The sequence below is a fragment of the Drosophila santomea genome, chromosome 2L (assembly GCF_016746245.2).
Source record: "Drosophila santomea strain STO CAGO 1482 chromosome 2L, Prin_Dsan_1.1, whole genome shotgun sequence".
Taxonomy (NCBI): domain Eukaryota; kingdom Metazoa; phylum Arthropoda; class Insecta; order Diptera; family Drosophilidae; genus Drosophila; species Drosophila santomea.
The window spans coordinates 2,502,785-2,528,917 of NC_053016.2; the positions used below are offsets into that span (position 1 = coordinate 2,502,785).

The following is a 26,133-nucleotide window of genomic DNA, read 5'->3' on the forward strand; positions in this document are numbered from 1 at the left end:
TTATTTATTTATTTGTTTTATTTGCAGCTAAGTTGCAACTAAAGGGCTAACTTCGTTTGCCCTCAAAGTAAGCCATCTCGCAGCTCCACTGCCACTAAAACCCGAAACCGATCCGTTCTGTAACCACATGTTGGTCGGACTTTATTATCCACCAGTCTAAAACAAACCACACGCAGAAGTAAAACCATCGAGCAGCAAAAACTACTTATGCCCAATGGATCGGGATGCGGGACGCGAGATGCTGGGATGCTGGCAGCTCGGAGGACGGGCTGGGACATGGGCTCATGGGCTGGGTCCTCGCTCCACGTTCCACGTTCCTCTGGCCAGGTTCCCAGGGCAAGCAGATGCGGCAGACTTCTTCACCGGCAGACAAAGCGGTGCGTGTGCAATTGCCAACTGCAGCCAGAGAAGCGTCAGCACAGGCCACCAAACTGGCCAAGATGATGGCAGGATGAGGGGCACTGCGAGGGGTGCTGGCGAGGATGGGGCTTCGACTGGAGCTGTGCGGCATAAATTGCGCATAAAACATGGAAAATGAAGCGATAAACTTGAGATACGCGATCGTAAAGCAAAGGCAACGTCGTCGTCTTCGTTGTCTTGGCTCTGCAGTCCGATCCGAAGATTCGAAATACACTGAGAGCTATTAGGTAGCTATTAGGAATTAAAACGCAAAAAATACAATTCCTACGTCTTTTATCTAAATATTCATATATGGCAGGTGGTTGTACACAATATATTTTAAGAAATGAAAACAAACTTTTGAGTTCGCCCCCATTTTTCTCAGTGCTCGAGGGCAGCATGTGGGGTAAGAGCCGAGCATGTCCAGGGTATTTGTTTATGTTTGATGAAGCTGTTGGCTGCTGTTTGTTGGTGGCCATTAGGAGCGGTCGGGCGAACAAAAAATCGCCCGAGGCCAGGATAATGAAGACCCAGAAAAGTAGGGTTCCTCCCTGGGAGAACCGCATCCTCCCCCATCCGCGGCTCCCCCCCTTGGGGACCCAGTGGCAGCCGGTTACATTTTCTCTGCATTTATTTCGATGTCGATTTTGTTTTCGTTTTGTTTTAATGATCGTTGGGGCGATGGTGGGCGTGGCCGGGCCATGTGATGCGTCACGCAATAAGATTTTTGTTTAAATCAATTTCTTGTTGCACATCCTCTGATGGCTTTAGGAAATGGCCCACAGCCATGCGGGGTCCTCATCTTTTATTATTATTTTATTTCACATCTTGGGCCTCTGTTTTTTGTTTGCTTATTTAGCATGTTTTTTTTTTGGTAGCCCGGCTAACAAGCCGCTAACAAGGCAGCTCCTCATCCTCCTCCAACTCCTTCAACTTCCACTCCTTGCAGGATGATCCATCCATCCAGCCATTCCGCGCTGCTCTTTTATTGCCGGCAAATATTTGGAAACTCTACCTCTGCGCTTCGGCTCGTTTCTTCTTCGTCGATGGGTGCTGTATTATTATTTGGCTGATTAATTAACATGCCGCTCCCGATCTCCAAAAAGAGGACCACCGAGGGCGGCGGTGTCCAGAAAATGTTTACTGGTAGCACCAGCACGGCTGGGCACAACAATGGGATATTCCGACAAAATGCTGACAAGGATCGTACAAGGGTCTACTGGGGGCAGCTAGGGGAGTCCGAAGGTCTGGCGCAGATCAAACAAACTTAGAATGTAAAGTCAATGGACAGGTGTAATGGAAATGTAAATATATTTTATATGCAAATATGAAACTCAACGGAAACATGGATGTTCAATAAAAGCAGGGGAAAGCTTAAGTTGCATATGTACGTGTGCTTTACATCATGAGTTTCATTTACCACAACCACAAGGGTTATGCCCTCCAATATGAGCCCAGATATCTGGCCAGATCTCTCTACTTCGAGTCCATTCATTGGGTATGGAGATCCAAAGTCGAAGCTGAAGATGAAGCTGAAACTGAAGCTAAAGCTGAGTCTGAGTCTGAAGATCGCCTTCTCTGTCTGGCCGGCCGGCACTTCATTTTGTGGGATCGTCCGACCGCCTGACTGGCTGTTCGAGTCCGGCTCCTCGAATTTTGGAATTTGTTCTGCCTTGTTAAGAGTTGTTAAGATTATGATATATGTATGGGGTATGGGATGTCCGCGACTGTGTGTGTGTGTGTGCTGGTGTGCTGGCGGAGATTGGGTGATGGGGGCACTGCGGGAGCGGATCCGGGAGAACCATCCAGCAAGACGACGACAGCGGCAGCCATTATGATTCACAGCAGGAATGTGGGAAACGGCTGCCTGACCATTTTATTTTTTCCTCGATTTTTGGGTCTCGACGGCGGAGGAGCTCCACACACCGCACACACCACACACCACACACATCACACAGATACGCACGCACACTGCGACAGTTGCATTTACCACATAATCGATTCATGCATGTGGCAAGTTAAGAATTTCTTTCATGTTGCGTTCTCGTTGTTAGTTTCTGTAGTCGTTTTTCCCTCTCATTTTTTCCTTATGATTTGTTTGAGCCGCATCTTTTCGGACCACCCGTGAAATCACTTTGGGTTACCAGTTTCTGGCTGGGAGTTCGACTTCTCGTTTCCCCTGTACTTTTGGGTTTTTTATTTTTTTGGAGTCTTTTGGACTTTTTTTTTGGGGCTTGGGCTTTTGTTAAATTGCTCTTGTTTATGTTAACATTTAAATTGTGGCCACGGGTAGTCTGGATAGTAACCCAACCCCGGCTGCCCAACCAAAACCAATATTTAAACTCAACGCTCCATGAATAATCATCGTCATCGTCATCATCTCTTCTGCGGCCTTTCAGCGGAGCCATCAATTCTGATTTACCAAAAGTGTTAATTAGGCCTCGTATCGGTTTTTTCTTCTCCATATTTTCTCATTTTTTTTTTATTTTTTGGTATTTGTTTGCCGCTTATCTCGGGAAACTTCCTACAGTGGTCTGGATATGGTTGGAAATATTTTCAGCTTGAGCTTTTCTGTTTTCTTGGGGGAAATTTCGGCGTTACGCTCTAGTTGACAACTATCTTTAAATTATAGAGAATCGCAGAGATTTTTACTTCGTTCATACATTGGCAAAATGTGGGATATTCAAGATAGCAACTATAATGATATACTATTTTAACTATTATTAATCTTCAAGTTTTATCAATGCAATTCTATAAACATGGCTGCTTTTACCTTTGTTGATCTCTAAATCAATCAATGAGGTTCTTTAAACATTGCCACTTCCTTCTTTTGCTAGTTAAAATTTTCATTTACATATAAGGTCCATCATCTTCTTTAGCCAAAGATGGGCTTTCAGGGATAATTTAACGCTCTTCTTTGATGGACTTGCCTGCCTGCGCGTCTCCCAAGGAAGCGACATTCAATCAGAGTTGCAAAGCTGCGAAAAAATCCGCTGAGTGCTCCAGTGCGCTGCCATCGCCATCGCCATCGACAGCGACAACGACTCGCCTCGGTCCGTTCCATTCATAGTTGGTCAGGGATATAGTGCTAATTGCTGGGTGCTGTCCCTGCCAGCTTCTGCGCCTGTCCCCAAGTGCCGCGCATAGTTGTCGCCCCATAATTGTGGCACCGCCGCCGAAGGCAACCGGGCAACGGGCATCAGGCATCGGGATGGCTGGGCCATCATCGCCTCAGCCGTTGACTGGTTGTCTGTCAGCTGTCCATCAAAGCGTTGCCAAGTTGGTGTTAATGGGTGCCTAGAATGCGAGTGCCCCTGCCCGCCGCCGAGCTCCCATTCCAGCAACTCCGACACCAGCTCCCTGGGCTTGTTGTACACGAGGCTACGCATGTTTTTGCTTGTTGTCCTTCGGGGATTAAGCGTCAGGTTGGAGTAATTGCCGAGTGCTGAGCTCTGCCGTTGCGTTCGCTTGCTTCTCTTTTTTTTTTGCCTGGCATTTAATTTATTTTTGGATATGCTTAAAGTAAACGAAAGAAGCCACACAGACACACATGCACATGCACCCAAAACCCGGTCCACTCCGCTCAGCAGCAATGGAATCGGAGCAGCCGCTCCTAACTCGTCGCAGTCGGCGACTGGATCTCGCCGCCCAAAGCGGAGAGCTCCTTGAGGAACTGCCTCGCGTTGGTCAGCGTGGAAGCGCCATAAATGATCCGCCGTTGCACATTGGACGTTTGCTTCTGTTTGATGAAGTCCACCAGGTTCTGGTACTCGATGTAGTTGCCTCCGCCGACCATAAACACCACTGCGTCCTGGAATGGAGCCCGGTTTTTGGGCAGCACGTCGCCACCTTTGAGCAGCTTGGGATCCAGATAAAGGTAGTCATCCGTCTCCGCATTGCTGCGACACTCCATCACCTGCTCGGTGATCTTGGTCACGGGAAGATTCTGCAAGGAATTTGAATATTGAATTTGGATCTATGTATTTGGAAAGAAGAAACCTACATGTCGCTTAACCACCAGATTCTTGACGCCCTCCATCACGAAGGAGCTGCCCTGTGAGACGAGCTTAGTGAACATGGACACAGTCTTGGTGCCGCCACCCTCGTACTGGGTGGCTTGGCTGATGCTCGGCGATCGGTTCATGATTCCCTTCCAGCGCTGCACGTACGCAAGGGCAGTTAGATCACAACCGGCAGCCTGCAGCGCCTCCTTGAGCCGCTCCTGCTCCGATTCGGGTAACTGCTGCGCACAGATAAAGTAGATGATGTACAGGCGCAGCTTGTCCTCCGCCTGGCCAAACTCTGCATCCCTCAGAAGATCCAGCAGCGGTCTGTCCAGCGTTTGCTTCGACATGACCTTCTCCTCGATCTCAAAGAATGAATCCAGTCGGCGAGCCTTAATGAAGTTCAGGATTGCAGTGGCGATCTTGGTGTGCATGTCGATCAGTCGCTTCTTCTCCATCAGTTGGGGCAGCGAATTGACGGCATTGGTGAGCCTGGCCGTGGTGTCGTTGACCAGGGAGAATGCAATGTCCGACTCGCCCTCGATACCCATCGATGTCTTCAAGCGCTTGATCTCCTCCTCGGAGTTCCGATAGGACTCCAGCTCCTCCTGGATGGCCTCGGCCACTGTGGGGAACGGACTGCCCTTGTGTGTCATCCAGAAGCGATCGTTACGGTCCAAATCGCAGGCCTTGGGCTTCTTGCGGGCTCCTAAAAAATAGAAAAAAATAGTTGCTGAGTGTCAGCCATTCAGGCGTTGATTATAAGTAATTTGACTTGCCCGCACTAGCCGTCTCGTCCTCCACGTAGACCAGATTCAGACCCAAGTCCAGGACATCGTGCACCAGCGCCTGATACGACCAGGTGTGATGGAGCGGTGTTGCTAGATCCATGTTCCTGTCCAGCAGCAGGAGCACAGGTCTCTGAAAGCTGAACACTCCGCCGCCGGCCTGCGTGGCATCCATGTGGAACAAATTGGCACGCGCATCCCAGAGGTTCTCGCGCAGCTTCTTCTCCAGCTTGCGGGCCACCATTTCGGCGGCACTGTTCCGCGGACAGCGAATGATGGGCACATTACCCAGGGTCACAAACAGGGCGAAGAGCGAGTCCACAATGGAGTCCATCAGGGCCTCCATCTCCTCATCGCGCGTGTTGGCCCGGTTAATGGCGTAGTAGGAAAGCTGATCGCTTTGCTGGTGCTTTAGGATGAAGAAGTCATCCTCCAGACTGATGAAGTTCACATACTGGTCGTAAACGCGATGGATGTTGGCCACGCAACCGGCATGCAGTGCTGCGGCGGCAAGATTCTCGATTTTGCTGCGCGTAATGGGCGCTAGGAAGTTCAGGTGGTACACGTCGTATAGTCCGTTCGAGAAGTCCTGCTGAATCCTGTCCAGATTCTCATCGGTGGGCAGGCAGAAGTATATAGCCGGCACATCCGGAATGGAGTCACGATCCGAGTGGAGTTGCCTGCAGGTATACTGAAACATAAATTCCTGGCTTCCTGGAGGATCTAGCACCACTTACACATGCAGGGTCACGCCCAATTCTCGCAGCTCCTTGATGGAAATAATGGGCGATATGATGTCCTGGCCAACGCGATCGTAGATGAGGATCTTCCACACCGGCTCGGCAGCTAGGGCTTTCGGCTGCTGCGAGTTCAAATTAAGCATCTGCTTAATGGCATCTGCAATGATTAATAGGAAAAGCCATAAATTAGGTTTTCCACTCAACGGAGCCATTGTTTTCAAAGTTTCTCACTGATTTGGCGCTCCCGCAGGGTCAGCATTGTATGGTCCGTCCTTTGCCTGTCCTTCTGAGTTGGTTTACGTGGATTTTTAACAACCTATGTCCCTTTTAACAGCTAAAAAACATAGTTTACAAAAAAACAACACGTCACAAGCGACTGCGAGGCAACGCGTTTTGGCCAAATTTAGTGCATAGTGCAGGCATCAGCTGTGCGTTTAGTGTGACCGTTAGCAATGAAAAAACCATGAAAGGTATTTAAATACTGAAGTAAGTGAATGTGAAACTGAATTTGTTTATAATTAATCTACTTCATTATGACTCTGTCTTAAGCTCTACAGGAGACTCGACCGCAGATAATGTAACAATATATATCTATAAATATGTGTGCCGGTGTAATGCAATGGTATATTTCGTACAATCTAAATTTGTTTGTTACAGTTCCACAAGGTTGGCAGCGCCTTTCGGGATTTCCGTACGGTCACACCTGACAGCTGATTTCGAAAAGTCACCTTCCAGTGAGTTTCCCCATTTTTCGTCAGTTATTTTCCTTTCGTCGACGCGAGTGGTTCGTTGTTTCGTGTGGTTTTATTTACAAGTTACTGTCAGTGTCGCATCGTATCGCATTCGCAATGATCATGAAAGCGGAGCATCCGCACCAGCACATCGCAACTGCCGCGAGTGCGGCACGCCAGGCGCAGATCCGCTGGCGAAATACGCACTTTAAGGCGCTGAGCCGCATAAGAACACCATCGCAGGGCAATTGCTGCGGTCGCGTCGTTAGTAAAAATCACTTTTTCAAGCACAGTCGCGCTTTTCTGTGGTTCCTGCTCTGCAACCTAGTGATGGGCGTGGACCGCGCCCACTCCCAGCTGCTCATTAACGTCCAAAATCAGGTGCGAAATTACAAAATTGTGGCTCAAAACACCTAAATACCAACAAAAAACGCAATACGCAACAACAACAAACAGTGACGCTGGCAGCGCTGCCCATCTGATTTTCGAACATCTTATTTCGAAAATGAGCGCGCCAAAACAAAACAATTTAAAACGCGAGAGAGTGAGAGAGAGCGAAAGAGAGGTGCCAAAGATAAATAAACCATCTGCGCGGTTAATTAAAGGGATTTATATCAAAAACATAATAAATCAGTGATGGCAATGACAATTATCCGTAAATCTGTAAATGTCATAATGTGACACTTGCAAATGTGCAAAATACTACAATATATTTTTAGAGTCAGCAAAGATTAGTTAATTTTAAAGCAACAACAATTTAGTTTGATAATTGATAATCAATGCTATGTTCGCTGTTATGTAGACCCAGGTCATGGAATTGATAAATTTCAAGGATCGCACACGAGACTAATTTGAATACTGATACACTGCGCACCCTGAGTACGTTTTCCAATTTAGATTCGGGCAGCACAGGTGCACAACAAATCAAATCCCCTATTGATTTATGCAAAATATAGGATTGTCCGAATGGGAACGTGTTCTGTGAGCTTGTACATCGACGATATCTAATTAGTGGACAGCTAAGTAGGCCAGATAATCCATCGATGTCTGATGACCATAGCACAAAGCACTGTTCTACATGCTTGCAACACCATGAAGTACATACATACAATTATACATATTTACATACATACATATGTGCAGTTCAATGCCAGTATTGAAACTTTCACTGGCCTGACATTTCGTTTTTCCACTTTAATATTAGTTGGCTTTGTTTGACTGGCTCAATATTGACACTTTGCTTTCGGCTTTTCCATAAATTTTAGATTAGTTGGCCGAAAAAGCACCGGGCCTTTGAAATAAAGGCACCTTCTCGCTCTCTCTCTCTCTCTTGCGCTTTCGCTATCTCACTTGCTCACAGCGTATTTTCGTACATCTTTGTTTACATGTGACATCCTTCATTGTTCTCTGTGCTCTGTCCCTGGCCCCAAAATGTCCTGATGGCTCTCTTCCCTCGCTCCCCCATCCTGCATCCTTCCTCTTCTCTTTTCTCTCCTCTCACTTCTCTTGGTTATTCTTTGTTTACATGCGCCTTTGTGCAAACACACGAAAAACCCAGCAGCAACAAGAACAAACCAGGAAGTGTAGGTGTTACGTGGGTCGAAACTCGAAATACCCTTGGAAACCCACTTCATAGTAGTTTAATCAGATAATCAGCATTAATTGGGAACACTGACTAAACTAAAAACAAATGCATTTACCACCACAAATACGAAACTACCATTCTGAATGAAAATATTTGAATTAGTTATTCACATATTTATTAGTATCACATTTAGCCACCTTTCTCTTAAAACATTTAACAAACTTGTATCCAAATTCGTAATAGTCTAGACCAGGGTATCCTAACAAAAACAGCACCCACATCCAACAAATTTGTTCATGTACACGTGTAGAGGGCAAATACTGCTGCTGTTGTTGTTGTTGAACTACATTTCGAGATGTCGTGGGAGCAGGAGTGGACTCCTCCGCTCTTGTCCAATTCCCCATCCCCATTCTTCCCTTTGCCAAACCCCATCCCATCCCACTCATCTCCGTTTCGTTTTCGTTGGCGCCCGCCCCCATGTTTTGCTTTTTTCTATTTTTCAACTCTCTTGACTCTAATTTGGTTCATGGCCGCCCAGCTCCTGGAGCTGTCATAGTTAATTTAAGTCCTGACAACGTAAGGAACCCCTCTGCATCATCTCGTGACTGCCTTTGTGCCGTATTAATATTTTAGCTGGCCAGGGAGGGAATGCCGAGAATGTAATTTAACACTTGTTGCTCTCTAATCCGTTTCATTTCCTGTTTCTTATATTTGTTTTGCAGGGCGGCGAGGTGATCCAGGAGAGTATTACCTCCAACATCGGCGAGGACCTGATAACGCTGGAGTTTCAGAAGACCGACGGAACGCTCATCACCCAGGTCATCGACTTTCGCAATGTAAGTTAAGAATCCGAGGCTCTGGCGAGCAGTGCGAGAGCCAGCAAATTGAAATTGAAACACTCTTATCCGTTTGCCCCGCAGGAGGTTCAAATCCTCAAGGCCTTGGTTCTCGGCGAGGAGGAGCGTGGCCAGAGCCAGTACCAGGTCATGTGCTTCGCCACCAAGTTCAACAAGGGCGACTTCATCTCCTCGGCGGCCATGGCCAAGCTGCGCCAGAAGAATCCACACACCATTCGCACGCCCGAGGAGGACAAGGGCCGCGAGACCTTCACCATGAGCAGCTGGGTGCAGCTCAATCGCTCCCTGCCCATCACAAGGCATCTGCAGGGACTCTGCGCCGAGGCCATGGACGCCACCTACGTCCGGGATGTGGACCTTAAAGCTTGGGCGGAGCTGCCAGGTGAGTGCTTCCCCATGGACTTTAAAATGGAATTCCCATATCATTTCGAATGTTTATCCGCGGGAGTTGAATGGTTTTCATTAGTTTCCGCCACCTTTTCCATTTTTTTGCCATTCGACAATTTCATTTTTGGGGAATATTAAAACCGTTTGTGCTGCTGATTATTTAAAGTTCGACATATAAAAAGTTATCGCGTGCACTGCGCAATATGGCGGAAGTATTGCTCAAAAAATAATAATAAAACGAATCTATAAAAGCAGTGCATATATGCAGAACTGAACGAGTTAAAGCACTCATTTCAAATTTTAAGCGAGTGCCTTTAAAATGAAATACCATTTCATATGCGAAAACGAAAACATTCAAGAATCTTAATCGAAAGTTAGGACTTGAGTTAGAGAAATCCCCCTGAAATCTTAATAGAAATAACAAAGTGAGGAAAACTTCAGCACAGATATCGACCAGTTCTGGGGGTATTTGCAACTTTGAAACTTTTTGTTTACGTTTTTGTTTCCGTTTCGCTTTCCGTTCGCTGCACTCCGACTACCGGCAGGCTCCTCGATTTCCAGCCTAGAGGCGGCCACCGAGAAGTTCCCGGACACGCTTTCGACGCGCTGCAACGAGGTGAGCAGCCTGTGGGCGCCCTGCCTGTGCAACCTGGAGACCTGCATCGGCTGGTATCCCTGCGGACTCAAGTACTGCAAGGGCAAGGGAGTCGCCGGAGCGGACTCGTCGGGCGCCCAGCAGCAGGCACAGTCGACGAATTATCGCTGCGGCATCAAGACCTGCCGCAAGTGCACACAGTTCACCTATTATGTGCGGCAGAAACAACAGTGCCTCTGGGATGAATGACGACGCGGCGAGCTGCAGCTGATGCAGATGCGCTGCGCCAGGCGGCGAAATGGGAGCGAGATTGAGGATGATGCCAGTGCCACCTGTCCGGGTGGCGAAACAAGAGCAGCTACCACAACGGCGACAATAACTGGCGGGGGAGCTGGGGGAAGTGGGAAGCAGGATACAACGGCAGCGACAACAACGACGACCAACAAATTACGCCAACTGCTTTTGTTGGTCCAGCAGCAGATGCCTTTTGCTCTGTGGAGTTTTCCGGTCCATCACATTTCCCACCACCCCAAGTCCCATTCCCAGTCCAACTCCCATTCCCAGTCCCAATTCCAACATAAGCCCAGCCGGCAGCAGCAACAGCAACAGCATCAGCAGCATCAGCATCATTCTCAGGTTGCCCCCACTTCGCATCAGCAGTCATCACCATCATCATCGCCATCATCATCCTCGTCCGCAATGGCCGCCATCGTTGCGTGATAATGAACGCTTGAAAAACCCAACTTCCCCAATCCGCTATACGTCCAGGAAAAAAACGAGTGCTGACACTTTTTCCGCTCACGATTCAAGATTCTGGACGCGGACATTCGGATGCAAGCCACTGGATGGAGGTTATGCTACAGCAAAAAAGGAGTAAAGCGAAATAAATGTAAAAATGTGCTTCTGTATACTATGTATATATATGTATATTTAACGATGATTAGCTTTTAGCCAGCTCACGTTTTACGCTTATGCCGGATTTCATTTAGACCTAGATTAGGTGTCCTTATTCAATTTAATCCTAAGAGAGAGCTCGCTGAATTAAAGGTTAAGCACTTTTAAGACATAGTCCTTTTCCATCTAATCCTTTTATACCAGTTGATCCCTTATCGAATCTTTTACATTTTCTAAGACAACTAATTGATTTACCTATAACAGCAGCACCTTTCCTGTAATTATCTATCACTCTTTAGATCTTTCTTAACTTTTTCCAAGGTATTTGAGAATTTATAGCCATTTTTGCTCGCAGCTTTCTTTGCTTACTCACCTTTCAGGTCCACTTTCAATTTTGTTTACTTTGCCCGTTCACTCCATACTTTTTCATTCACATTGTGTGCAGCAATTTCGTTTCAATTACCCTTTCAGAGCGTTTTATATTTCCTTTGTTTGCCTTTATCTCCACTTCACTTACCTTAACTGAAGCCTGATTAGATGTATTAAGATTGTTGGACACAATATCACGTTTCACGCCCTCTCCACTCGTGTTGCGTTGAGCTCAAGAATATTAAATAGGTATAGAAGTATAAATAAATTAAATGTGGCCTTAGCATATTTTACGAGCGGTAGAAAAAGGACATTAATTGAACTAAGGAATGTGACAGGCGTTGGCAAAACTCGGAATTAATTGTGCTCATAATAGTTGTAACAGAAACAGAAACAGAAAAAACCACAAGAATAAGATATATTGCCATTTGGGGGGATGGTGAATGTGAAGAATTCTACTAACCAAAACGACTGCCGCATAGAAAGCTTTTTTATCTTACCCCTCGAAAATGGCTGTTTGAGATACAACATCCCGTTTCTTTCCTCCTAATCTTTCCCTTTGAATCTAAACCTTAATAACTAGACCGTAAACACGCCTGCCTTTTTGCCTTTGACTTGTAACCTTTTCCACTTTGTATTCGAAAACAAATGAAATACCTTACGATGGCAAAACCTTAAGCAAATTGATTGATACCAATAATAAACAATACCAAGAACAATAATCTATTGTATAAATTTCAAGAACCTAGTCTACTTAGAGTGTTAGAATGGCATATTTTCCTAAAAGCGTACTACAAACCAAAACAAAAATCAGAAGTTGTAAACCAGTTTCGACAACAAGAAAAACCAACGGTGATAATAATTTTTTCTACAATATAGGAAGACAGCTCCTTTGACTCACTGTATAAAATGTAATGGAAACGAATTGATCAAGTGTAAAAATTGATTAGTATTACTAAGCATTTAAAACTGGTAAGACTCGATGATCTGAATTGTGTAAAGAGCATTTGCCAATATTAACGATTAATCGATAGCGACTAGTCCTAACTAAGAAATTGACATTAATAATTAGTCTTAATACAAATGCTGACGAATTCTACGTTTTATAAAAAAGCAACAGTAATGAAAAACTTACACATTGACTTTCTCTTATGGTGAATGGAATTTCTGTTTCAGGCCTATTTGCATTAATTTCGACTTTATGCGATGGAAAGCGCAGTGTAGCAATGCATTTTCCTAATCATTGGAGGGCTCCCCGCCGGAATGGCCAACCTCTCAATGCATTAAAATGCCCGGCATGCTGTGCGTTGTTTGCGAACTCCTCGCAGCTCCTTCGTCAGGAAGAGGATCCTTCCGCTGCGAGGCCCGCATCCGCATCCTGTCTGCAGTGCGGGCTGCACGAAAGGAGCAGCTCGTCCTTGCCGCTGTCTTGAGCCAGTGGCAAATCCTTTATGCGATTTGTAATTCATGAGCAGAGCAGAGCGCACAGATTCATATCATTTATTTTACTGCGCAATCGGTATTGACGATGGGGGAGGGTGGAGTAACAGGGCGGGTAAAACGCAGACAACCGACATCTAGACAAACACTTTCAGCCAATAACTATATTCATGGCGTCGACTGTAGCCGACGATGGCTTAAGACGTGCGGAAACCAAATCGGCGTCGTAGAAAATTGAATTTGTTACGATTTCGCAGCAGCAGCAGGAGGAGTGAAGAAGTGTAGCAGTGCCAGTCGGAAATGGCGCTGGAGTCCTGCGCCAGGACCTCCTCGAAACCCAATCCGATTCCCAATCCAATGGGGAGCAAACGTATGTGCATGCCTAATGAGCCATGAAATGCCAGAGCCTGGATCCCTCTTCCCTGTTCCCTTTGCCCAGCCTTTGTTTTTTTTTTTTTTTTGGTGGGTCACTTCCTGGCGGGTAATCAGCGACAGCTGGCTGCTCGGAAAAAAAACACCCTGGTGTCCTGGCGTGGGTCAGGGCCAGCCGGTGACCTCGTCCCATTCCACGCCTGTTTAATTAAAGCATGCAGCTGCTGGCGTGTAAATCAAACAATATCAACTCTCTTCGCAGGCTCTTAATTAAGTTTACACTCGGAATTCGATTTCCCCGTCGATATTTTTGGTTTTTCCCACTGGTCAGCCGCGCACCCAGCAAATTTGGCGGAATCAACAAGGTGAGTATATATGTAATTTAAAAAACCCAAGTTACCTAAGTATAAATGAATATTAATATTAAAGTTATTATTTATTTAGCTACTCAAACGTAGAAATTTCCGTACTTATTTAACCTTACGCCCCAACATTCCCATTGAAATCCTTCAAAAATCACCGCTCTTGACATTTGCACTCGTCACTGGTGTTTGGTGTGTGGCTTGTCAGTGTTTATTATCAGGCCAGCGAAAGCAGCTTTCTCCGCCGACTTTCGCCCGAGAAAAGTTCTCGAGTGTGAGTATGAGTGCATGAGTATGAGTACATGTGCCTTCAATGCTCGTGTGTGAGTGGCCGTGTGAGTTTTTCCTATTGACTTTTCAGGTCAAAAGGCGGCTGTGCGCTTAATATTTGCATAACTACTTAAAGCGGCCCACACGAACACGGAACATTGCGTACTTACCATATATATCAGAAGTGCTCGGAATCGGGCACGCGGTCGCTAGGCATTCGTGTGTTTATCTCTGCGTTAAATTAAAATCACTCATACGCCGTGTAATCATCCCAAACAGGCCCTACAGCGTTCGCTTCTGCCACAAAGTTCAAGGCGCACTTAAAGAGTCTGTTTGCCAGTGAAAAGGGGAGGGGGTAAATAACCCCAAAGACCCCCCTTCCAGAAAGCCCACTAATTTGGCCGAGTCACGTAGGGCGGTGAAACAAAAGCAGTTGCAAAGCCGACGACTTGCCAACTACTTTTGAAATGTAATTTTCGCTTTTGCCAACTTGACAAACTGACGCACAGACTGACATTCCACCAGCCCCCCTTTTCCATGGGCGTGGGCAGGGGCAGGGGGTCATGGGGTCAAAGGGGAGTATTCGGTTTGCCCCCTGTCTTCGGCGTAATTGAAAGTTTTAACAATTAGCGGGGATGGTCGGGAGTGCAAAGTTTATGGCAAAACGACTGCGCCTAATGGCAGGCTATGATTATTGTTTGTGTGACCCTTGAATTGAACTCCATTTAATTGAAAATGGCTACATTAAGTTGAGGGTCTGTGGGATAAAATCATTCAAGTTTTGCTTGTCTTTTTGCAGAATGTTTCAGTAAACATTTAACACAAAGGGAATTTGGGCTCCCAATTAAATACGTTACAATTAAACCCAATAATTTTCTAGTTCAAGGTTTATTTTATTAACATGTGATTTTCTGATTTCATGGAGATTACTACTTCGTAAGCAATTATAACCACAATATTCCCGAAATAGCAATCGCATAACATCATTATTTTTCCGCTTGGCAAAGTCTGCTAATGCCCGCATTTATTTCGAATCAAATCGATTTTATTTTCCAGAACACCTGCCGTCTTCATTTGTAATTGTCATTTGATGACAGCTAATTGAATTGCCCCAATTGGATGGCCCCAAAGGCGGTTGGCATACTTTTAGGGACCTTTTCGAGGTCCTTCGTCTTGGTCCTGTCATCATTATCGCTGCCATTATGCGTGTGGGTGTTGGGATCTGTTGGTCAGTCCGCCCCAGTTGCTCCCCAACTGCACTGTACATAAATCAATGACAATCAAAATTCATTTCTTTGCCCTGATTTATTGCCTTTGTTTGATTTTCTGGGGGCTGCGATGATTCTCTGCCTTATCAGCAATGCATATTAATGTGAGTTATGTGTGTTCGTCGGCAAAGAAACAAAACAAAACTAAGCTTAGCTCAGCTCAGCTTCCTTCTTCACCCATTTTCCCTCCCCACGCAAATATTAAGTATACGCAGGGAGCAACGGCATGTGCACGCCCTCTTCAGCGGAATGGCAACCTTTTCTCCGTTTTTATTTCAGAGTTTTTGCTACTTTTTGGGTCGCTCGGTTTATACACAAATCCACGCCCCGCACTGCTGCCAAATCATCAATCAAACGCGTGTGATTTGCTACAGTTCAAATTTCGCTCTCAGTTCAATCGTTCAGCCATTCAAGCAGAAATACAAATATTTGCTTTTTTCCAAAGTACAAAAGCAGCCCGAAGGCAGCGGAGTGGGGGGGCACTGGGAGAAAATGTGGTAGGTCAGGATTATCAATTATAATTATTTTACTTTACCTAATTGATTATTTAAGTACTAGTTAGATTGGGTTATTGAACTTAGTTGTACGCTTGATTATTAAAGTTTATTGGCAAAGGGTTTTTTTTTAATTTAAATTTTCCTTTATTTTTACTAGTGTAATATGTGGGCGGTGGACAGGCAGTCAAAGGACTTAGTCCTGACTGACAAGTCTTAAAAATCGAGGCCTCTTCTTCGGCTTTGCCCGTCAAGAGGCGGTAAAAAAGGGTAAGCCACTCCTCGCTCACAGGTAGCAGCTGTTACTACTGCCCGCTTTTCCCAGTCCAGTTGAGCGGCGGTCCAGCTTTTCCATTTTCCGACTGCCTAATCTCCTGTGTGATGGGCTGGCAACCTGTTACATGATGCCCCGCCCAACCTTTCCGCATTTCTGAGCCGAGGCCAACGAATGGCCTCCGTAATAAGGCGCTGTGAAATTATTTAGAAAATTCAGCTAGCCAAGGGCAGCACCTTTTTGGGGATTGGCTGTGGATGGGGGCACAAAGTAAAATGGAATTTGTTTTCATCTCGTAGAAAAAGTTTTGTGGCTGCAAAGTGGCAAGACCAAGAAAGCTTAAAAGGTTTAGCTGCTTATTATAATCTCCCAAATCATTTTCGGTTTACCCTAGCTGCTTTTACTCACTGTGTCATGGAAAATTGATAAAAAGCACTTTGAAATACACATGAAAAACTTTTCAAAATGAATTTTTCAAATAAATTTAAAGCCCATTTCAGACAAGCTCTGTAATCCTTAATTCTGTAATATAAATAGGCCATAAACAATATGAATTTAATACTACATACGTCCAAATTCCCCACTGTGCGACCTACAATTAAGTTTAGTTTCACTCCGAGGCGAAAACCGAGCTTCGTGGCACTTGAGCAGTTTCCGGCAGGAGCCCTAAGAAGCCAACTGGAATTGCAGGGCTTTTTGAATTGTTGCCAAAAACAATTTATGGCAGCACACAGTGTCGTTCTGAATTTTGCGCACAATTGGGAATTGTGCAATTGCATTTTGGCCGGCGCAAGACGTCGAGATAAGGGGATAAGGGTATAAGAGGGGAATGGTTGTCCCAGCTGGCGCTTAAGTTTTGCATATTTATTCGATAACGAAATAAGCGGCAGTTTAATTGTAAATAAGATGTGCAGCAGCTGGCGCTGCCACAATAATTAAAAACAATACGCCAGGAAATTATGCTTAAAAGTTTAATGTGCCGCGCTGCAGCCGAAGATGTCCTGCAAGGCAGCAGCGGAAGGAAGCGGCAGGATGCGGCAGGATGCGGCAGGATGCGGCAGGAAGCAGCAGGAAGCGCGCCAAGACGAGACTGCCAGACGCATAAATCTTGAAAGTGCTCACTTGGCTTCATTGCAACTGCTTTGCTTTAGCTTGCACTGAGCGAAAAAATATAGCTTAAGCTAGTTCGCTTTTCAGAATCATAAAGATAACAAAGGTCCTTAAATAACACTTGTTTTGAATATTTTCCATTTTTATTTTGTACTGCATACATCTCTTTTAATACTTTAAAAAACGTTGAGATTTCCGTCCCTAACAATTTGTTTATTAGTGGAATATTTTCCCCGATGAAGCTTCTTTCGCTGCCGGAGTCTCGAGTGCATTTGCTAATGACAAAGTCAAACAGGCGACAATGGTTAGCGTCTCGTTTATTGTGCCGCATCCTGAGTCCTAAGTCCTGCGACCTGCGTCCTGTGTCCTGCGTCCTTGAGTGGCCACCAGCCGCCGCTGGCGATTGTCGTGTAGTGCGGTGGCAAGTGTTGAAGGCATGTTAATTGCTAACCGTAACACCAGCAACTGGGCCACAACTAAAACTCCGCGCCGGCTTGACAAACAAACCCGTGAGGTAAAAATAGAGTAACAAGGGGCACGTTGTGGGCCTTTTGCTCCACTTTCACGCCAAACATTAAAGCCAAAGCCAGAGCACTGAGGAGAATTATCGCTTCTTAAGGAGAAGTCGCGATATCGCGTATAACTCCTTATTTAATGCATAAGTATAATGGCAAAGAAACAAGTAAGTAGATTTAGAATAGAGTGCCATAGATTTTGACTTCGACCTTCTTAGTGACGTAGGCAAGCCAAGTGGTTTCGATCAAATAATCTCCTTCAGGAAGGGGCAGCACTTCCGTCACCTGGTAATTCACAACTTCGACCGGAAGCTTTTCTATTCGCAGATCGTGCTGTAGACCAGGATATAGTTTAACATGGATTTCATTAAAATACAATTGAGTTACTCACATTGTAGGGACACGTGTGGTTGATATTGGAGTGGTTTATGCCCATGCGGTACCAAAAGTTAACAAATGGACTCGAACTGGGGTTTTTCAAGAATCTGCAGAAGTCCACTGTGACATTGTACATGTATCGCCTGTAGCTATTATATAGCTTGAAGAACGCCACATTCACCTGTAGTGCAAACCATGTAATATAGTAGTAAAATACCTAGTAAAGTATGTACTTACTTTTACTTTAGTCACTGGAGTTTTGAGCATGTTGCACCTAATCGATAAATATTTATATGTCCGATTTACCGACTTCAGATAGCAATATTCAAAGTCGCTGAACTGCTTGTCAAAACTTGTGCACTTGACATTGGTAAGATCAAATCTGTAAGCTATCTTATTTTACATAACTTAATAATTCAATTATTTAAAACATACGCTTTTTCACACTAACCGCAGCTACAAAATATAATAGAATGATTAGCTGAATATTTAAGCACTTTACGTTAGACATTATACGCCATCCAAAGTCAACTGAACAAAATAATAATTTTAGATCACCGCTTTGGAAACGATTTGCCTTTCCAGCCCAATTGAGTTATAATAGGTAAGGCAATTAGATGAAAATCGAAAATTCAATTTAAGTCGTCGTAAGCAAACTTTGCTTGTCATTAAAGTACGTGGTTGGATATGAAAACTCACTTTCAGCCTGCTCCCTTTGTACTAGATCCATTTTCCCTAACTAGGCCCTCAACGCCCTCGGAAGTATTTGTCGTGATATTTATCGCATAGGCCATTTCTCTTCGGGCGGAAAATTGTGAAAATTTAATTGAAAACACAGCCGGGCTTTGTGCCAAGTGGCCTACATGTACTTCATTCCTGTGAAAAACAGCGCAGCTAGGGAAAATTCAGGGGTCGTCTGTGTCTCGTCAAATATTAAAGTACATTTTTTTGCATAATGTTATTGATTTGGGATTTTTTGGCAACAGCTGGCACAATCTGTTGGGAATATTAAACAAATAAACATGATATGTTTAATAATGGGTCATGGCTGACTAAAATGAATATTGTTCTATGAATAAACTGTCTACACACAGAACCACAAAGAAAGTGTATGTTACAATGAAAATAATAGATTTTATTTTAATTACGGAACATCCTTTAATTAAATGATTCAAAGGGAGCACATATCTGTAATCAGAGAAATATTTGTTGCGTGTGAAACCAATATTATTGACTTCTGTTTTGAGCTCCAACTGAAATTTCATTTGCCGCACATATCTGGATGAAAAATTAAATTTGTAGTTTTTCTAAAAGGTTTTTGGGCCCTTTTTTGTGCGCACTTTTACCCACTCTTGTTTATGGACTCCTGCCGTGTTTATTTCATTTCAATTTTTATTTTACACTTTCGCGACGCATCGGCACTCTCTTTGGTGTAAATTTTTTATCACCCAACTGGAGTTTCATTTGAAAATCACAGCTGAAATGCAGTATCAAATAATGAATTCCACGGCTGGAATTAAATCGAGCGGCAAAGTCCATGAAAAAATCTATTAAAAGTCCAAAGTGGCCGTGCCAGCTTCATTTAATACCAGCTTTAAGGCAAATAACTTTTTAATTAAAAAGAAGAGTCGGCGAAAAAAAAACGATTCTCGTAAAAATCTCGAGCACATAATCCTTTTTAAGCGGCAGCAGAAGGGCAAATATAAAATCACGTACTTTTCTGCATCCGCAAATTAATTTGTTTACTTAGGCTGCTGCTGCTGCGGCTGAAAATATTTGCTGACAGTTTCGAAAAAGGGTTTTTCAACCCTTTTCAAGGTGTAAAAAATGTGATGTTTTTCTGGGCTGAGCCATAAAATACAATCGTAAGCGATTACTTGCATAAGCACTCGACAAATAAATGTATGCTAAGATATATATTTTAAAAAATTCTACGACTTTGTGAAGTCGAATAAAAATAATAATTTGCGTTCAGCAAAGACATAAAATATTAAAAGGTAGAGCTTAAACATCACTGTTAAATTGCTGGCATTTTTTGTAGCATACTTTTTGGGGAGCCCCGCCCACAATGCTGAGGCTAAGCATAAAACCATTTACAAGCACTTAGTTTGCATATAACCTCAGCACCAATGGACGAGGGGTGGTGAAGGGGGTGGCGGACGCATTTGCATGTGAAATATGCATGAGTTGCCCATCTCCCAACTGTCTGTGTGTGCAAATAAACATAAATGTGGGGAAAAAAACGCTGAAATTGCAAATGACAAGTTTTGCACTAAGCAGCAGCGCAAATACACAGCGGACAGTGGGTGGGTGAGAATGGGTGGGAAAAGTGGAAAAGCGGTGGAAATGCGGAGAAAGGCGGAGGAAAGCGGGGAAATTCCGAGGGTTCTGGCTTGTTACATTGACACACTTACTGCATGATGAAGCAAAATGAGTGACAAACTGACTGCGCGATGTTGTAAGCTGCTTATTAAGCAAGGCGAAGATGAGGATTGCACCGCACTGCGACCCAAAAAAAAAACAACAACGACAACAACAGTGCTCCAAAAAACATATACTTATATGTATGTGTACACATACAAGTATAAATGAGCCTGCAAAAGCGGCCAACTTAAAGTAAATAAATGGGTTACTTTCGCTGGGGCCGCTCTCCTGCGAGACCCAAATCAATGTCAACGAGTGCTCCCCTCTGGGATCCAACCTCTGCTCAGTGAAAAATTAACAACAAAATGGTTTGTCAATTCGAAAACATCTAGTACTTTAAGGCTTAAATTATAGAATATACAAATATTGATTTAATGCAATTTTAATGGCAATCTGAGTAATTCTACCCCTACAAAACATAAATATAACTTTGAACTTATGATGAACATATGTATTTCGAATACCTATTAAGGTGCTTATTCGAAAGCCATCATATTTTTTTCAGTGCACCTTTCCACCAGCACGTGGCCTTTCGTGATGAAGTTGCCAGAGCTGGAAGCTAAAAAACAGGAGTTGGGATGCCTTTGAGACTGAGTTAAAAGCCGAAAAACTTGGCGCACGCAAAAAGGTTTAGACGCACCGCCGAGATTTCTTTTGGCCAGGGAAAACAAAACTTTGTACATTGCTTCAATAAATAACAAAATGGCACGCAAAGCAACCTTAAAGAAAAATCAGTGAAAGTTGTTGAACAAATCTGGAGTAATATATAATAAAAAAAAAATTTACAACAACCAAATTTGATTTTCTCTTTTAATTTGTAATTAGGTTCAATAAAGGGCTTAAAGAGCATGTAACAATTAAAAGCAATGAAAGCTGTGAAGAATGCACTACAATTTTCACAAAGCCCTTTTATTAGGGGCAAGTAAAAAAGCAAACACTCGCTTTGCTCGCTGACATGAAAATGTGAGCACTGTGTTCCATTAATTTGCCAACAACAATACGAAAAGGAGGAAAAAGAGCATCGGGACCAAGAACTCACTGATTTGCATGCCTGCCTGCAGCCTTTATTGCTGTTATCCTTAGCCAGGATGCTGTTGCTTTGACGGATATATCAAGCATGGCTTTCTATGCACTCGGAATATTACTCATACGCAGCGTATGACGCGAGGAAAGGCTTACCGCGACTCCTGAGCCTTTTGTACGATTGGTTTACATTGAACTTATTTTTGGTAGGACAGTTATATTTGTTTAAATGTAAAAGTCTCTTTAAGATTACCAAATGTACTCAAATATTGCCTGCAACTTTATTTTATGTTTTTACTTGCACTGGAGTGAACAACCTAATACTTTACGTCTTGCGTGAATGGGGGCAAAAGTGCATTTTGACATCTTCATGCGCTTCGTTGATCTCGAACCGAAAAAGTTAATGGAAACGCATTTTCGATGCGGGTATGTATGGACATGTGTGTGTGGTGCTTGTGTGTGTAAGAATTTGTAGCTCTATATATTCCAGGCGCCTGTCAGTGGAACAAAAGGATTCGGCTTTCAGCTTCAAGTGCTCGATAGCTCTGTACAGGTGAGTGCGCCGCATGAGGGGATAACTCACGTTCGGTTTACTTTTACCGGCTGCTTTATTCAGGCCAGCTGGCATTGTTTTACCGGCTAATTGGTAGAACTCCAGTCGATATCGATTTTGAATATGCCCCTAAATCGCTTGCATTCTTTTTATTTCTGCTATTGCCTTTGTAATATCTGCAGCTGCTGCATCTGGCAAATATGTATGTATGCCGAATGCCGGACTCGGTTGGGGTTTTGCATTTTGCATTTTGAATTTCAACATTTTTTGTTCCAGCCCGTTTGCCTATTTGAGCGCACATGGGCTTTCTGTGTAGCCCAAAGCCTCGAAATTTAATTAAAATTTTGGTTTATGCCCTTGCACCAAAATCACTGGCAGTGAAATTGGCACTAAAACCTCGATGTTGCAATCAAATAAATGGAAAAAGTATTATGCAAAACCTTTTAAAAACAACTCAATTGCAGAAGCTAATAAAATAGGTTATTTTCATATTTTTCCAATTACTCGTTACTGTAATTGCCATATATTAGCAATTTTAATGGATCTAAGCTGTTTTTAGGACTGCTTTAAGATGAAGAATCAATTGCTACCACCAACTTCCCTGTGTATCCGTTAACTTTTCGTCTTTTAATCGCTGAGGATGTAATCACTTGGTAATTGCTCCTTTGGGGGAACAGATGTACTTCAGGTGTCGCGTTCGCAACTTCGCGATGTTGCACATTAATTTCGACTTATGGAATCTCTTTCATATTTAACTCTCTCTCCCGGGGGTGTTGGAAATGCCACGCCTCCGGGGCGCGAAAATGTTACACATTAAAACCTGTTTTATTTTTTTTGTGTTGTGCTTGAAAAGTCGTAAAACCGAGTTTTATGAATGCGATTAAGCCCGTGAACTGCAGAAGAGCATATTTCTCCTTCGCCGCACTGCCATGGATTCCCATGCCCACCTCCTTCCATTTAACTGTCTCATTTTGCCGGCTTGGGTCGTCCTACTTTGCTGTTGTGCCCGGAATTTGTCATTTTTAATGACTGTGAAAAGAATGCGTTCGTAATTACATGGCAGGAACGAAAAACTTTCAGCAACGTACGTATTTATGTGTGTGCGGGTCTGCCATTTCTCCGTATAATAAATTATTTTACTTATTATACTCTTTTGGGTTATGCGGCGCGTTTCTGGGTTATTTCTGGTGGAGATAAGTAAACGGAAACCACAAAGAAATACATTTTATAGGGAGCTTATGTCGTTCGCTAAAGGGTTCTGTTTTATGAGACAGCGGGTTTTAAGTCTGTAAGGTTTGAATCTATCAAATATGCTCAAAAAGGTAAGTAGTTATAAATGAAGGACTATGCAAGAGGCATCATCATGATTTTTGCTTTACATAAGTTTCGAGCATAACTAAGTGGCACGAAGCAACTTGAGATGGCCATCTTCCCACCCGCAGATCTCAGCCATTGTTCCCCCACTTAAGTCCGTATCCAACTTGGCCGCCGCCTTTCGTCCGCCTGCCCTTCATCCGCATCCTTGTAGGTGGCGCTCTCTTCCTGTCTTCCAGACCCTTTCATCATCCTGCAAACCACCCAACGCCCATCGCCCACCTCCTGCGGTGCGGCGTCCTTTTTTTCACCACTGGCATCGCTTTCTTTTTATTTGTCGTTGCATTCGCACTTAAGTGATTTTGACACTTGTCCTACTTTCCATGCGTTGATTTTTTGTGTCAGCAGAACAAACGCCGCCCCTCGAAACGCTATAGAGGAATACTTCCTGACGAAGTTGTTCACCTTTCAATAATGCCGTGACAGACGGCGACGGATGTGCCATGGAGCAATGGTGCAATGGAGCCATGGAGTCTGGAGAAGAGCTGGAGTAACCCAACTTTTTGCACCACTCATTTCCACTATTTTCCACTCGTTTCTACACCGAAAGAAGAAGTTTTGAGCTCTGACATTACTTTCAGCGGTGGCCAAAGGGAGGAATAAATGTATTGAAATATCTGAGTATAGTTTTCTTTCAGTGCAGCTCATTCGCGTACCCGCCTTCGTTAGTTGTAGTTGTAGTTGCAGTGGCAGTTGTTGTGGTTCCAGTTGTCATCATTTCGTTCATAATACTCAACGTCATCAGCGTCTTTTGACTTTGCACTGCGATGATGGGCGACAGGCAACTGAAGTGCACTTTTGCGGATTTGCCTGATGATTTGTCGCTGTGTGGCCCCTCCCCCCGCCCTCTGTCCCACTGCTCCAACACTTCTCCACTTTTCGTCCTTCCTGAGCATCTCCAACTGGCTTTCTGACTGCTTGTCAGCCTGTTCTTCTGTCTCCTGGCTTTTTGCCCGTTTGTCTTAGCCCCACTTCACATGCACATCGTTGGTTTTCCGGCTGAGAGTTTGCTTTTCAGCTTTAAGTAGACTTTACATGGGCGCTTCTAGGCAGGAGTCACTGTACAATGAAGCTTCTGTTTGCTTGTGTGTGCAACAGAAGGTGATATTCTGATACTATTTTCATTAGAATTAGAACAGGCTTCAGGCACCAAATAAAGTGTAGTTCCTCCCTTCAAACTTTATTCTTTTTAACTTCTTATATGGAGGATTCTCTTCAATCGATGGCAGCTGAAAATAAAAAGTTTGTATCGAAAATTAATGACATCACTTAAACTTATTAGTTGCAACGTCTTTTACGCTCTCCCCCACATAAAGTAATAGCGAAACTTGGCGAGATTAAATCATTTCCAGCCCTAACCCATCCGCACATAACACAGAAAGACTAAAACTTTTCATCGCCCAAAGTTTTGACAAGAATTTCGTCTTCCTTTTCTTCTCGGTATGTGTTTTATTTTTTTCTCTTTTTTACCCGCTGTCAAAGTATATTTTACAGCTCTCTAAGCCTCACGCACACAGTGGCGGAACCACAGACACACACACACCCACACAGGCACACACAGATACACAGCAGCGAAGTCACTTTGGCATTAAAAACTAATTTTATTTCTAATTAATTTTGACGTCTCGTCGTTTGCGGTTAAATATTCGGGCACGCGAGCAGCGACTTTGTGCCATTGTGCTGCGGGTTGTGGGGCGAAGTCATTAAAAAAGTTGCCAAAAGACTGGCTGAGCACAACTTTCGGCACGTTCATAGGAGGAAGTAGGCGGTGGGCGTGGTGAGTTGATGATGATAAGGAGGGGAAAGACTGCTTGTGTATTTAGTTGTCAGCCTCAGCCTCAGCATCAGCATCAGCTTCGGCGGCGGTGCACATTTTAAATGCCTCAAATGAAATTAACAAAGAAAAAGCCGTAAAATGTCACCGCAGCAGGTGTAGTGTGTACACACATCGTATATCTGCCACAGCCAGCGACCATATAGTACCAAGCTACACAATGTGTGTAGATACACACATGTACTCACATATCTTGGGCGGTTCACTCGGTGTCAGTGCCAAGGCAACGGCATAAGCCCACAGCTCTTGGTTGAAATTTAAATTAAGTGGGCTTTTTCAAGAATTGAAGCGAAGCAGTGGTGCCTAAAGCCAGAAAGGTGCTCACATCTTGCTGATTTGGTATTGAAAGGAAGATTATGAGGGTGTTTTTCAGCTCAGACTTGATTTAAAAAGATATTTAAATAACGCCGCACATTTCGATGGGGCAACTTAAACAATGAGCCAACCACAGCTCCCATATTTTGAAGGGCTTTATTACGTGGCATCCCACGTTTGCATCGCAGAGTAAGCCATCGTTCGCAGCTCTTTCGGCTAACCGATCATTGTTACATCCATTGCGGCCACTGCGGCGTATACGCAATATATTTTTCGGGTTTTATTTGGCACTGGTCATATACAACAATGTGCTATATGTATGTGCATGCAAATAGTGTGGGTATATGGGTGCGGCCCCCGGCTCTTGAATTGTAAACAATATTGTCAACAAAATGCCACCAAAACACACAGAACCCTGCACATAAAGCGCTATATTCCACCATCACATGCCGCTGTATACAGACAAGCAAATAAAAGTTGCACTGCCGCGTTGTTCGTTTTATTTGGCTTTGCCAAAAGGTTTAGCGATGGCAATGGAATTTCTGATATGAGCCGCCAGCAGGGAGAACGAAATAAGAAATAAGAAGCGGATTATAGACCTATAGGTTACTTCACATTTTAGAAAAAGCGTATGGATTTAATGGATATTCTTGCACCTCGAAAAAGAAGGGGTGCCAGTATTATTAAATTTTCTTATAGCGTGATTAACTGGCAGTGCTCATAATGCTTTATTTGGAATAGTCATTAATTTGCTGTTCATTTAAATTAAGCGTGCGAT

The 26,133-nt window shown here is 44.0% G+C and overlaps 2 protein-coding genes across 3 annotated transcripts; one reads left to right on the forward strand and one right to left on the reverse strand.

The window, feature by feature from the left end:
- Positions 1-3,876: 3,876 nt before the first annotated feature.
- Positions 3,877-6,374, reverse strand: LOC120446752 (protein sly1 homolog). Its single transcript, XM_039627893.2, has 5 exons — positions 6,163-6,374; positions 5,929-6,088; positions 5,183-5,871; positions 4,403-5,112; positions 3,877-4,345 (listed from the first exon to the last, which is right to left on the reverse strand). The coding sequence occupies exons 1-5, from the start codon at positions 6,188-6,190 to the stop codon at positions 4,013-4,015; spliced, it is 1,920 nt and encodes a 639-aa protein (XP_039483827.1). The 5' UTR covers positions 6,191-6,374; the 3' UTR covers positions 3,877-4,012.
- Positions 6,375-6,670: 296 nt separating this feature from the next.
- On the forward strand, positions 6,671-20,861 carry LOC120446763 (out at first protein). Of its 2 annotated transcripts, none has more exons than XM_039627913.2 (4): positions 6,671-7,043; positions 8,970-9,083; positions 9,168-9,486; positions 20,729-20,861. In XM_039627913.2, exons 1-4 carry the CDS (start codon positions 6,780-6,782, stop codon positions 20,842-20,844), a joined length of 813 nt encoding a protein of 270 aa, XP_039483847.1. In that variant the 5' UTR covers positions 6,671-6,779; the 3' UTR covers positions 20,845-20,861. The 2 variants fall into 2 exon arrangements, with proteins under 2 accessions (XP_039483847.1, XP_039483837.1); XM_039627903.2 differs by lacking the exon at positions 20,729-20,861 and adding an exon at positions 10,037-12,483 and having other exon boundaries at positions 6,673-7,043.
- Positions 20,862-26,133: the final 5,272 nt, after the last annotated feature.